Below are 13,810 nucleotides of genomic sequence, written 5' to 3'. Positions count from 1 at the left end.
ACGCTGCGTCTTGTTCAAGAGTGGCTTGACACAAGGAATGCGACAGCTGAAACCCATGTCTTGCATACGTCTGTGCGTGGTGGTTCTTGAAGCACTGACTCCAGCTGCAGTCCACTCTTTGTGAATCTCCCCCACATTTTTGAATGGGTTTTGTTTCACAATCCTCTCCAGGGTGCGGTTATCCCTATTGCTTGTACACTTTTTTCCACCACATCTTTTCCTTCCCTTCGCCTCTCTATTAATGTGCTTGGACACAGAGCTCTGTGAACAGCCAGCCTCTTTAGCAATGACCTTTTGTGTCTTGCCCTCCTTGTGCAAGGTGTCAATGGTCGTCTTTTCGACAGCTGTGAAGTCAGCAGTCTTCCCCATGATTGTGTAGCCTACAGAACTAGACTGAGAGACCATTTAAAGGCCTTTGCAGGTGTTTTGAGTTAATTAGCTGATTAGAGTGTGGCGCCAGGTGTCTTCAATATTAAACCTTTTCACAATATTCTAATTTTCTGAAATCCTGATTTTGGGGTTTTCATTAGTTGTCAGTTATAATCATCAAAATTAAAAGGAATGAACACTTGAAATATATCAGTCTGTGTGGAATGAATGTATAAATTATACAAGTTTCACTTTTTGAATGGAATTACTGAAATAAATCAACTATTTGATGATATTCTAATTATATAACCAGCACCTGTATATGCTACATGTATATAAGTGCCTCCAGAGTTTGTGGAGTTTAAGTAAATTTTTCAAAGGTACAGTAGGTGGCCCTTAAAAACTATGTCATCTCAGCATTTCATTTCTCTAGTGGTTTGGTCCTGGTGGATGCGCATATGTGTGGTTTTGTAATGGTCTACCTACAGTGCTTACATTAGAAGGAAATACCTAATCTTTTATCTCTGCTCTACTGTAGCGTAGGACAGTTTGGAACAACTGAACCAGGGTCATACTGGATTGAAGTCTGCTTTTGTAAACCTATCGTTTCTTGCGGGGAGTTGAGAAGAGGGTTGTTCCGATTGGTGATTGAATCGACGATTGAAGGGATGATCGGCTATTGGTTTTTCATGCGTTGATATTAAGGCGATTTTAACTAACTATCGGAACAGAAGATTTTAACTCAGTTAATCAGTTTTTATGTCATCAGAAAATTACATAAAAACAGTCTCTAGAATCTGCAACACACTGCAGTGTTTCCCAGCCATTGATTTATTTGTGGCGACACAACACGCCACAATATCAACGCTGAACGCCACATACTATTTGATGAGTAAAATCTCTCTCGCTCTCTCGCTCTCTCTCTCTCTCTCGCTCTCTCTCGCACACGCACGCACACACATCATAACAGAGCTGTGTGTTTATAGAAAATATAATGCACTGAACTTAACTCTGAGAAGTAATTCTATCTATTTTCTTAACACAACGCTGTCAATGTCGGAGACGGATATGTTAATGTTAGAATACAGCTAGGTTATCGAGGTTGACATGCTGTACATAGCTGCTGTTGATTTTACCCTCCTCCCTGCACGGGTAATTATGTGGGAAACACTGCACTGTGCATTTACAAATGTTTCTGGTGGTTTACCCCTGTTTCTTCCATGCTGGCATTTCACTGACTTTCTGGAACATGTCCCCCGCCCCCTGGCGATCAGATCGGCAATCGGTGATCTCAAGTAGCCATGATCAGATGATGAAATGCGGAGATGAAAATAGAGACCATCGCGCAACCCTAGTGGAGAATGAACGCGAGGACTTATAATATCATTAACAATCACATTAGCGCTTAATCAGTACTAGCTTTTGGAAAGCTTACAATGCATTTATTTATGTTGAATCTGTCAGACGTGATGACCCCAGTTTGCAGTGCTTTATCAGATTGGAGCTTCTTTTTTTTCCTGCATCCCTGTAAATGTATTAGGGTAACAAAATTGCACATTACTAGGTTTACAATGATAGTATTTATTGTAGGGCTGCTGTATAAGACTACATTTGATCCCATTATTTGTCCACCCACTGTACTTTTCTATTAATGTCTTTTGATAGTAAAAATATCCGTATTACTTGATTACCCCCCTGTGGTTGAAAATTATATTACACTACAGGCTCAACAGTGATGCAGTGACTGAATGCAGTTTACCAGTCAAAAGCTCTACTATCGAAGCTGAATGACCACATATCTATATTATTTATCAATGTTATTAATCTCATTATTATGGTTGGTGAATTGTCTGGCTGTGTCTGTGGGTGTTTTTAGGAAATCTCCAGGAGAGGGTGGAGTGGAGGTTATTCCTACCCCAGCAGCCAGGCCTTCTCTTCGGGATATGCATTCACCCCAGCCTCATGCCAAATCTACTATGGAGGAAGATGTGAAGCGACACAGCGCCCCAGACAGCCCGCCACCACCACCACGCAGACATAAAGAAAAGGTGCTTCAGCAGGCATGTCTGTGAATCATGTTCCTGTTAATAGAGACTTTATAAGGAACTTATTCTTAAATGACTAAATACTGCTAGCAAGGCTTTTACCTTACAGCTTTTATATTTTAATAAATCTGAAATATACTGCTATCATCATTTAGATCTGGCTAGATAAAGCCTGATTGGACTAGGCTAAATCAAGTCATTATAATTCTGCTCCTGACAGATTACCCTCTGAATGTCTCTTTAACAGAAAGGTTTGTGTTAGGATAGGTGCCCTTGGAAACCTCAATAAGTTACCCACATTTGTTCAGTCCATCTTACATCTCATTCAGGCAGGAAATGACAACATCCATTTGTAAATAATAGCACCTAAACTAGAGATTTTCCCACACCGGAAGCATTGATGCTCTTGGTCTCTGTACAGTTGTTCACCCACATAATGCATGGCTTCAGATCCTGTGTTTTAGTAGTATTTACAATAACACTTCTTCATCACTTCTACTTTAACTCCTTTGCAGCATGGCCAGAAATCACCACCAGGCAAGCCTCTCAGCCGCCACCGCTCACTCCATCGTACCCTGTCAGATGAGAGTATCTATCGTGGCCAGCGCCTTCCTTCCCTGAGTGACTCAATGACTGAACCGGCACTCGGCACTGATGTTCTGTTCAGCTGTTCCACCCTCCCACGATCACCCACAACCCGTGGTGTTCCCCTCCGACGGCCCTCCTACAAGCTGGGAGTCAAACTCCATGGTAGGTAGGAGGACGGAGGGTGTAGGTATTTTGCCCGTAAAGATATTACTAACAGCTGGAGTCCATTCAAAATGTGCTTTTAGGTGCTTTTATCTATTTTAAAAGAGTTTATTTTGTGACCATAGGTCTTTATGTTATTATGAAATCAGTCCAAGACAAGGTTTATCCATCCACACTAAGACATGTTGAATGTTTATCATAAAAAGCTGAAATAAACTTAAAGGGTATGTGATAGGACTGATTTGTATCTGCTGCACCCGTTTAATTTAAATAGAAATGATATAGAAAAATCATTTTACATTCAGCTCTTTCAACTTTTCTCTTTATAGGTGACCTTTCGGCATCTGACACATCATTGGTGGATTTGGTGGAGCGTCATCGTGGACCCATTCCCCAGGAGCTGATGCCCCTCCCGTCTTCAGACAGGGACAGCCCCTTGGAGTGGACACACCTGGTGGATGTGGCCAGTACATTTGAAAGTGAAAGAAACACACACTATGGTATTACAAATAAGTGCACACATGTACAGTATTTTCTTTTATGTGGTTTATCTCCTTTGCACAAGTACACTGAAGTAAGTCATGTATTTTATGACCCTGGGAAAAAAAGACAGATTGCATTTTACAAGTTATTATAATATAGACTTTAATTATTGCAGTGTTACACCATGTGTGTATATTGCATTAGGAGAAGACTTACCTATATTTTCAGTTCCAGGTCAGGGTGGCGCTTTTAAAAAGTTTATTATGCATTTTTGTCATTTTGCCTCTTCTTCCAGTTCAGAGAAGTTATGTGTTTGGAGATTCAAACCACCGAAGCAGCGGTGCTTCCAGTCCGCAACAGCCCCACATAGAGCTGCAGCCTGCTCCGTTGTCACGGCCGTCATCTAGGTAACAACATACACTCTTTACCAGTTGTATTTATTTATCCACACCATACCCTGTTAATACCTGAAAGGAATCATGATTGCAGATATGGCTGTGCCATATGACTAAATATATTGTTTGAAGATAGAAACGCCTATCATTCCACACTTTACCGTAATATTTCCGCTTGTGAAATTAGTTTTACGTTGGATATTCAACAGATATCTGTCGAATAACCAACTTAAAACTAATATCAAACTTAAAACTAACTTCACCGTGGTCCGTTCTTCCACACTTGCCGGTGTTACAGGAAAGAAATTTGCATTCAGAATAAACAAACGTGATAGAGAGTGAAGTTTATTCAGACATGGGCAATACTGAACAGGAGGACTCTGACCATGCAAGCAGAAAAGAGGAGCTCATAGAGAAGTCTGTTGTATGGACAAGTCACACAACACTATTCCAGCAGTTCCAGCCAAGCCTTGCCAACAGACATTTAGCTAACTTTCAAGTTTGCCAAGACATGCTGTTGTTGTGATGTTAACTAAAGCAGCGGGGGAGCTGTGAGTATTGCAGTCTGCAGCTGGTGTGCTGCTCTAGGACCGTCTCGTCCTCTCATGTTAGCTTTGCAGCAGCAATAGCAACACTTTCCTAACTAACATTAGTTACATTACTTACTGTGTCATCGTTCACTCTTTATCATGGTAATTGTCTTGGTATTGGATTTCTCCAGAATTGTATACCCCACTTTTATGAAGCAGAGAAATATCATGATTTACTGTTAGAAATTCCAACAGTAGTGATATAGCCAAAACCAAAATGCTCACACACAGGAAATGAATAAGAAACACGGGTGGCTTCAACACTGCAGCTTGTTCTGAGACTGTGAGCCTGTTGCTTTCCTTTTTGGAGGAAAATGTATAGTTCACTACCTCATCTGTAAAACTACTGCTAAAAAGACCATCAGTTAATTTAATTAGTGTGTTAATTGATGATTAGTAAACCAATATGTTTTTTGTACATACTGTACACTGTGTTCACTCATGGTTCTGCAGCAAGTTTTAAAGTCAAGATTGAACATAACAAAGTAAACTTATTCACTCTTACTAAGTATTAACAAGGCCTACCAATGGTATGTGTTTCATTTCCACAGTGAGGGTCACATAGGCCTGGAGAGGAAGGTGACTAAGCTGGAGGCCATGGTGAAGATGCTCCAGGAGGACTTGAAGAAGGTGGGAGAGAAAGCACAGAAATATGAGTTTCAGTTGATATTATTATAATTTTCTTTTTTAAGGTTTACAACCTCGACTCTGTTGTGCTGACAGATTATTTGACAGATTATTTTCTGGCTCCCCATCTCTATTCAAGAACCAGTAGGGGTAAAAAATGAAAGGCTGTGGTTGATTTGAATACAGTGAAACAGGGAGCAGATGTAACTAAATATTTTGTCTTCAGTAGAAAATACAGCAGTTGTGCGCTGCCACCATTTTTGGATACTCTCAGACTGCAGGCCTTAATGCTCAATTTTGATTTTTTCCCATATCAGATTTTTTTGTTTGACAGTTCACTTTATTGCTTAAATGTGGCCCATATCAGACACCAGTGTGTACTGACCACGGCCTGAAAGTGCATGCGCAGATGAATAACACGATGTCACACACAGCACGATGTTGTACAGAAGTAAACAAAGCAGCAGAGGTTAGTTCCGGTTTAGGACTGCAACTACCGATTATTTTCAGTATTGACTGATCTGCCGACTATTTTCACGATTAATTGACTAATCGTTAAGTCTGTAAAATGTCAAGAAATTGTAAAAAATGCTCCTGCACAATTTTCCAGAGCCCAAAGTGAAGTCTTCAAATCTCTTCTTTGGTCCGACCAACAGTCCAAAAACCCAAAGACTCTTCATTTGCTGTCATAAATGACCAAGAATAGCAGCAACTCCTCAATTTAAGAAGATGAAACCAGCAAATTTCCACATTTTTGCTTAAAAAAATGCCTGAAACGATTCATCGACTATCAAAATAGCTGTCGATTCATTTTCTTTCGACCAACTAATCAAATAATCGACTAATCGTTGCAGCTCTACTCCAGTTAGCTCCTACTTGCTAACCCTCCCAATTTTCATGGAAGACTCACGTTTTTCATTGTTCTCTCATGGGTCACATTTCTCCCGAATTATGACACATGCTCACAACTTCATTTTTTTTTTTATATTATTTAATTATACTAGGACAGTGAAAACAGCTGCTCTAGAGTGACGTTAAAATCGCATCAATTCCGACCTGAGTGTCCAGACTCAGGTTGCATTTAAAAAGATCCGATCTGAATCGGATTTGGACCACATATGAAACAGACTCCATGTGACTCTGGCTGTTCACCCTGTCCTAAAAAGATCAGATCTGAGTTACATATGGGCAAAAAAATCGGATTTGGGTCACATTGGCCTGCAGTCTGAACATAGCCTTTGTTACACTCTGCTGCTTCTCGTTGTAAACCGCTGACTCAGATTTCACTGCACTCACTTAAAATTTTATTTTTACTTTAAGTCACCTTGAAGGAGTAGAACAGTTTAACTTTTCTCTTTAATTCTTATTAATAGATAGGGCTGCAACTAACGAATAATTGACTCTTCAGATTATTAATCGCAAAATTACTTGATGTCTTACTCAAGCTATCAGCTTTTAAATTTAGCTTGAGTTTGTTTTAGGCATGTGCTAATTAACAATAAAGACAACAACATTCCACTGGAATCAAGCCCTGTCAGGTATATATGGTAAGAAATATGTGTGTGTCTGGTGACAGAGTAGCTTACTGCCGGTACTGCAACTCACTGGGGCAGACTGACACTATATTTTTATACAAAGGAATAACTTAGTTAATGTATTACATTTGCTGAATTTACATAAAGGTAAAATAGTAGTGAAATTGTGGTAGACAGCGTTTCACAAAGTTTATAAAGTTTCCCCTACCTCAACTGTACACTCATGATTTTTTTTAAGGGACTCTGGGGCGAATAAGCCGCCACCTCAAATTACTCACACACAGGTTTGGAAGACAGAAATTTTAAGGAGGATAACAAGAACACATTAGAAATACCAGGTGTAAACACAAAGGCAAGATCAGACCGTTAATATCTGGATAACATATCCACTAACAGAGTTTAAAGATTCAGTGTGTAATATTTCTGAGGATCGACATAAATGCAATATAAGATCCATATCTATATTTTCAGTGGTGTATAAAGACCTTACATAATAAACCATTATGTTTTTATTACCTTAGAATGAGACATTTATATGTACATAACCGTGGGCACCCCCTGCTGTGGACGTCGCCACATCACATCGTCATGTTTCTACAGTAGCTGAAATCGGACAGACAGCACTACAGAACGTGTTTCGTCACTACGTTCTTCTTGTTCTACTTCTGGTAGAATTCAGGCAGTGCAGACACATGTCACTATGTTGAATACATAGCTTTTGTTGGGAAAACCACTAAAGAGGAAGTGATTATGTGAGTAACTGCTGTTGTCATGACTGAGATCTATTTCAGCACCGCCATCAAAGTATTTATTTATTTATATTTTTTGCCGCTATCAAAGCACCATAATCTGGCAGCGAGCCAGATATTATTGTTGGCTGAGAGAATTAATGTTTTTCCCTTGTCAATGTTTGTATAAACTTTATTTAATTTGTGGTTTATAAAGGACTGTGGTGCAGAAACAGTGACAGTGTTTCACACACTTGGCTTACATTTTCCATGTTGTCTGTCAGTGGCAAAGTCGCAATAATATGGTTTTACTGAACAAATAAGTCAATATAATTTCATAATAAATATAGCTACAGAAACCTCATTTCTTGACTGGCCACTCTCTGCTGTCTCAGAAGAGACATCTTTTCTGCTGTGTCAGACACCATAGCTGTCCTACCCTCTTTGAAAGGTTAGGGGGCAGTGGTAGAAGGGATAGAGTGTTGCAGTTCACAACCGTCACCACTAAATCTTACACACTGAACCTTTAATAAGTGGTTTCACAGTAAATAGGGATGTGGGGTGTCACTTTTCCTGACACTTTGATGGTTTTAAGTCTTGAAGGAGATGCTATCACTGATGTTGCTACTTTTCACTTAACTCCAGCAATCTGGGTGTTGCTATGGCCCGTTGACGTCATGAAATAATCCGTAATTAAATTTGTTGCCAACTAATTTCATCATTGATTTTTAGTGACAATGATGATGATTCGTTGCACCCCTAGACTCAGATGGTTTCCCATCCACTCATACACTCTTTTTCCAGTTTGTGTCGACATTTCAGTTGCTTCCACTGTGTTCCCACGTAAAAGGCTCAAAAACAACTTCTGTGTGGTACATTTCACACACCTATCTTGATCCAAGCTAACACTTAAACTATTCTTGCAGATTTTTTGGCAGCACATTTATTCAACAAATATCCTGTTTACCTACTCCTAAAACTCTCCCTTGTGTCAAGGGAATTAATTACACTCTGTCATTTCAAAGAGCCATAGACTATAGCCTATTATCCTTCCAAAAGTGTCTGACTGAAAAACAATCGACTAAAGAAAGTCACCAACAAGTTAGCTAATGATGTTCAGGTGGTCCTACACTGCATAATGTGAACCAAGAAAACGTTCCTCTTACCATTTCTCCAGGTCATCTAATGTTGATCCCAGCCCAAATGGATTCCTATTTGCACCAAATTCTACTTCAGCATCAGGGAATATTTTTAGTAGACCCAGTTTTGGTGATCGTGTACAGAAGCTCTGTTACCTTGTTCTGAACTTACATGACTGAAAACTAAAAGGTCCTCTGCTGCTGTGGCCCTCGGTCACATTTTAAAGTTGCTTTGAGATGCTAGTTGCAGACGTTGTGGCCTACCTGTTAATAATGCTGACCTCTAAACAGGGAAGTTGTCACCCACAATATAGCTGTAGTCTGGTTGTAACGCAATTCTCTGCTGTCTGTGAAATATTGGAAAGTGTTAAGCTCTCTGCTTTTTAAATTAGTTAATTAAGTAGCAGTAGATCAGTTTAACACCAGGAAAACTTACTAACTTGCATCTCAAGTGTCCTCAAGCTAGTAGCAATCAGCTGATTCAGAGCATGAAGACAAAACTCCTCAGATTCAGTGCTTTATTTAACTGGCTGGATATTTATGTATGCACCCAACTAGTGCTGTTGGTGGATTCAAAATGTCATCTGATAAAATCTTCCCTCAAAGCCCTGAAGTTCTATCTAGTGCCGACTCACTGTCTGCAGGCCTGAGATGTTTATGTGAACCCCAAACAGCTGAGTAGGTTTTTACAGAAAGTTATGTGTTGAATCTTGAATGTTTTGTGATTTTGTTGTTTTGTTTAAGAGACATTTCATTTCATTATTGTCACTCTTTTCAGTTTTTCCCAAAGTTAGCTGCCTAATAACTGGTTTCATTCATTGATTTTATCTGATGTAACATCTTTCACAGGAGCGTGAAGAGAAGGTGAGGCTTCAGGGTCAGATCAAGAGGCTCTGGGAGGACAACCAGAGACTGCAGGAGGAGTCCCAGACATCTGCTGCAAAGCTCAAGAAATTCACAGAGTGGGTCTTCAACACCATCGACATGAACTGAGTCCGGCCAGCGCATTTCTACTTACACATGCACTTCGTACACAAATGCATACATACACAGTCTGGACGGCGAGGCAGCGGGCAATCGACACTGACAAGAAATTGTGCACAAGAAATATGGAGACTTGTTGTTAGACCCAGTTAGCCTGATGCTGAACCTTCTGACCATCTTCCATTGGGTTCAAACATCAGTGGGTAATATTGTCAGCCAGTCTCAGTCTCCACTCCACTGTTAAACTTCTCAGGATGAGACTTAAGAAAAATGAGTGTCGTTTATCAAATTATGAAGGACTGACCTCTACTTTCCATTAAGACCATGAAAGCGATGCAGAATTGATCATTCTCTCATCTTCCTGTGCCAAAATCTTTTTAGCAAAAATTGCCAACAAAGAGGAAGTTCTTCCCCTCCCAACTCTTTCTAAAGGAGTCAGCTTTGCCTCATCCTGGTGTAAACGTAAAAAATCACCAGACCTCCCCTGCCATGCTTTCCCAGTGGAAGTACTTTTTACAGACAAACTACTGTAGATATCAGGCCTTTTTATGTCACCAATTTGTTCTTTTTTTCAGATATTTTGATCAATGTTTGCAGCTTCTCTGAAACGTGACTCGAGTATTTTGTGCCAAATCAAACCCGCCACAGCAGAGGGTAGCAGAGACATCCATGTGACTTAAAAGAAGAAGTCTCTGAAAAGCCACGCCAAGTCAGACAGATACGCGACAAAACTGCCAGCCCAGCCGCTTGGAGTTTGCTGAAATCACAAACAAGATGAATGTGACGCCACAAGACCACTGGGCACTTCACGTGAAAATGTAGAATAAGAAGTTTAGTGTTTCTTCTCCTCAAAGTTACTGACCACGGAGGGGACGTCGAGGCTGTTTGTCCGTCAGCCATGTACATGGAAGCAGGTCGATCCGCCGCTGAACAGGAGGGAATCCTGGATTTGTTTTTGGGGGGTTGGGGGGTTGTCCCTCCTCTGTGTTACTCATATCTGGATTACAGTATCCTATATGTCTCTACAGCACAAACCAACACCCCACAGAGGAGTATATTTATAAGCCATCGGCATGTGGTGCCATAAAACATGACTGATATCCAGAGTGCTTTGGTCTATCCCAATTGTATGTGTCTTAAAAGCAATAGGAAGAAGTCAGGACTCCTGTCTGTCTCCAAAAAAGGTGGGGAGTTTGCTCTGGGAAGATGATTGATGTGGGAAAATGTGTTTTTCAAAGGTTAATCTTAGAAGACACCAGTCTCTGCTGCACAAGAGCCTCCATCCTTTCCATTAAAGCGGTGTACATCGTGCTTTTGTGAAAAGGGAAAGGGGCAGGAAAGAGGACTCCACTCACCATCCCACTGTCTGGAATACAGAGAGCAAGCTGATAATAAATGTTCGAGACATTTTTGGGAGGGAAAAGTAAGGGGAGAACTTTTTTCCCCAGGTTAATTTATTTCCTTGTATTATAATTCCAATAAATAAGTTGTTCTATTCGTACAGTACAACTGACATGAGTGTTTAGTTCCTCAAGAAACGATCACTAGCTATATTATTTAAATGGCTTTCTTTCTTAATTCTGGCGAAAGTCCGACTATATGCTTTTAATTCTGTATTATGTTGTATTTTGTGGTGCCCAAGCCTGCTGTTGTGTTGCTTACAGTGCCCTCTAGTGATGACCAGTGGAAATGTCATGATTATTAAATGTGCTGCCAGTCACTCTGTATTTTTCCACCGCCTCTTCTGCAATCAGACAGACATCAACCGGGAGGCCACGCAAGAACAGGACAGGGAGAAAAATCAGAAGCCAGCTTTGAGAGACAATCACAGGGTGATTTTTGATAAAGGAAGCAGACCTTAGGTGTACTTGTATGTATGTATGTGGGTGTGTGTGTGTGGGTGCGTGTTAAATTTTAACATCTTTAGTTTTCCTCAGGTTCAGTATTTGTTGGCAATGTGAGGATCTTGTGAGAAAGTAATCCAACAAAAAAGTACTTACATGGTTATATTGAAATACTCCATGATAAGAGGGAGCTACAGCACCTCCTGTACCGGGGGCAGTGTGTGTTGTCATTGTGTGAATGTATCCAGTCTATCCAGCCGTGCCTACAGTCACTTATTTTGGTCATTTACTCCCAGGCAGAGCAGGGTCGTGCCTTTGAAACAGCACCTGGGGAACAGATGAAAGGGAAAGGCTCTTCTTCATCCTGAAAAATGAACACACCTGGTAACACACACTCACCTTACACACTTATTAGTTTGAATCAACTTCACACTCACAGTTGTAGACTGTGCCTCATAAATGTGCTCCAGCATTTCTCTCTCTCATTCATATGAATATTTTTACTGAACCACAATCTGGCTGGCCTGCCTCCAGACACAGGGTGTGTGAAGTGTATAGAAATGTGTCGGAGTGTGTGCCTTTGCATTCAGTTACATGCAGTATATTTTTCGAATTATTCAAATAAAATGGTCTCCAAATCACAAAGCTAATTACAACGCAAGTGGGAGCCACAAAGCTATTTCCTTAGCCAGGTGTTGGGGTTATTTCATGTTGCTAACCTGAGCGTGTACAGTTAAACTATTTTTCACAAATGTGGTTTAAGCCTTAATTCCCTGTCCCTTTTTCTATCAAAACACCCTTTGATGAAAAAAACACTCCCAGTTTTTGAATCTCTTAAAGTAAATTTGCTTCTTAAATTGATGCAATTAAAACCCTGCAGCACAAAACGGCACCCGATCTGAATGTAAAGAGAATTTCAACAAGCCTAAGAAATGTGATGTTTACTATAACAGACATTCAGCTCTGCAGTTTTGCGGGGAGATGAGTATACGCTTAACAAAAAGAAGTCATGGTTCTGTTTTAAGAATCTCTTGTAGACAGAACACCAGTGAACAGTATAATAGTATGTATGTTGTTTGGTGAGATGATTTGGTTGTATAACAAGTTGGCCAGTTGTGAAAAGCAGTCTAGTCATCCAACAATGTGAAATCCTCATAATATACACAAAATACGAGTCCTGTAGGCAGAAATGTTCCCCTATCCAGGACGTTTGGAGTGTAAATTGCGTGTCAATGTATAAATGATGACTAATAGGTAATGTTTTACTGTACATGGAAAGTGCTCTAGTTTTTTGTATTTCAAACGAAGTATGGCCAAATGACAAACTGTGCAGTGCAGATGTTTTGCTCGCATCTTTAAAAGTGTGCATTAAGTTGGATGTTAGGTAGATTACAAAGACATAAACGCACACACACACCAGTCCAGTTACTCCAATGTGAATATTGAGTTATTTTACAGTGTATAGTCTTTGTCTTTCCACAGCTTTGTTTTTGGTGCTTTTCAGAAAGATATGAATGATGTGAATGTTCAAATGTTCCATTTTGTAAAAGCTTTTATTTTTAAGAACCTTTGCACAATGTGTTTACAGGTTTTGGATAAGAAGAGGGATTTGATCCATTCCTGTATAATCTTGTCTAGATGTTGCTCCGTAGTTTTTCTGCCAGTGCAGTTCCTGACAAACAGAGGAAGGTGCTTGACTTTAATCACTTGAAGAAATCTGAACCCTTCTTTTCCTTAGGCGTCACTGATCAGACGAGAGCAGGTTGGATGTTGTTTGTAAGGGGTGCTGATTTTCAGTCGAACACAACTTGTGAGGTTAGTGATTGCAGCAGGGGGAGGAAGGTTTCAGAAAGCCGCCGTGTCGAGATCCATTTTGTTTCCTCCTGTTGGAAGAACAAACTAAACAGTGAAGTGATCAGCTCTGACTGGTGATTAAAAGCACACAGTTTCATGAGGACCATGCATTTTACAGAATTAGAAATACTGTTTACATCCCGGATCCATTGTCTTTGTAAAATGTAAAGGTATGAAAAAGACATTTGCAGTGATCACAGTATTAAAGTTTCTGAAATAAATAAAAGGCGTATCGACTTGTGATGCTGTCGACTTGTTTGTCTTTCTGCACTTTACTGCTTTTCTCTTTTAATTGTGTTGATGTTTTGTTTTATATATATATAAATGTTTATAACGCCATTTGTGTCATATGTGAAACCTGAATTTACACTTTTTTGTAGTATAGAGCAAGAACATAAGCACAACAGACACACAAATAAGAACAACAGACACAACATAACTGGGGGAAAAAAAGCTTTATGCAGATG

General features: G+C 40.0%; 2 protein-coding genes across 2 annotated transcripts in view; one reads left to right on the top strand and one right to left on the bottom strand.

Annotated features, from left to right (window-relative positions):
• The window catches only part of zranb3 (zinc finger, RAN-binding domain containing 3), a 208,979-nt gene that overhangs the window by 42,751 nt on the left and 152,418 nt on the right, over positions 1–13,810 (bottom strand). The gene's annotated exons all lie outside the window — the stretch shown is intronic.
• Positions 2,252–13,584, top strand: LOC123974241 (signal-induced proliferation-associated 1-like protein 1). Its single transcript, XM_046054805.1, has 7 exons — positions 2,252–2,417; positions 2,930–3,164; positions 3,494–3,664; positions 3,943–4,054; positions 5,184–5,262; positions 9,511–9,623; positions 10,221–13,584. The coding sequence occupies exons 1-7, from the start codon at positions 2,313–2,315 to the stop codon at positions 10,249–10,251; spliced, it is 846 nt and encodes a 281-aa protein (XP_045910761.1). The 5' UTR covers positions 2,252–2,312; the 3' UTR covers positions 10,252–13,584.

The sequence above is a fragment of the Micropterus dolomieu genome, linkage group LG01 (assembly GCF_021292245.1).
Source record: "Micropterus dolomieu isolate WLL.071019.BEF.003 ecotype Adirondacks linkage group LG01, ASM2129224v1, whole genome shotgun sequence".
Taxonomy (NCBI): Eukaryota; Metazoa; Chordata; class Actinopteri; order Centrarchiformes; family Centrarchidae; genus Micropterus; species Micropterus dolomieu.
This window is presented reverse-complemented; position numbering and strand designations above follow the sequence as displayed.

What these genes read in the sequence shown, in the direction of transcription:
- LOC123974241 (XM_046054805.1), top strand. Translation starts at nt 2,313, where the DNA reads ATGCATTCACCCCAGCCTCATGCCAAATCTACTATGGAGGAAGATGTG. An exon ending in CACGCAGACATAAAGAAAAG is followed by an intron (nt 2,418 to 2,929) that starts GTGCTTCAGCAG and finishes ACTCCTTTGCAG; the next exon opens with CATGGCCAGAAATCACCACC. An exon ending in TCCAGGAGGACTTGAAGAAG is followed by an intron (nt 5,263 to 9,510) that starts GTGGGAGAGAAA and finishes CATCTTTCACAG; the next exon opens with GAGCGTGAAGAGAAGGTGAG.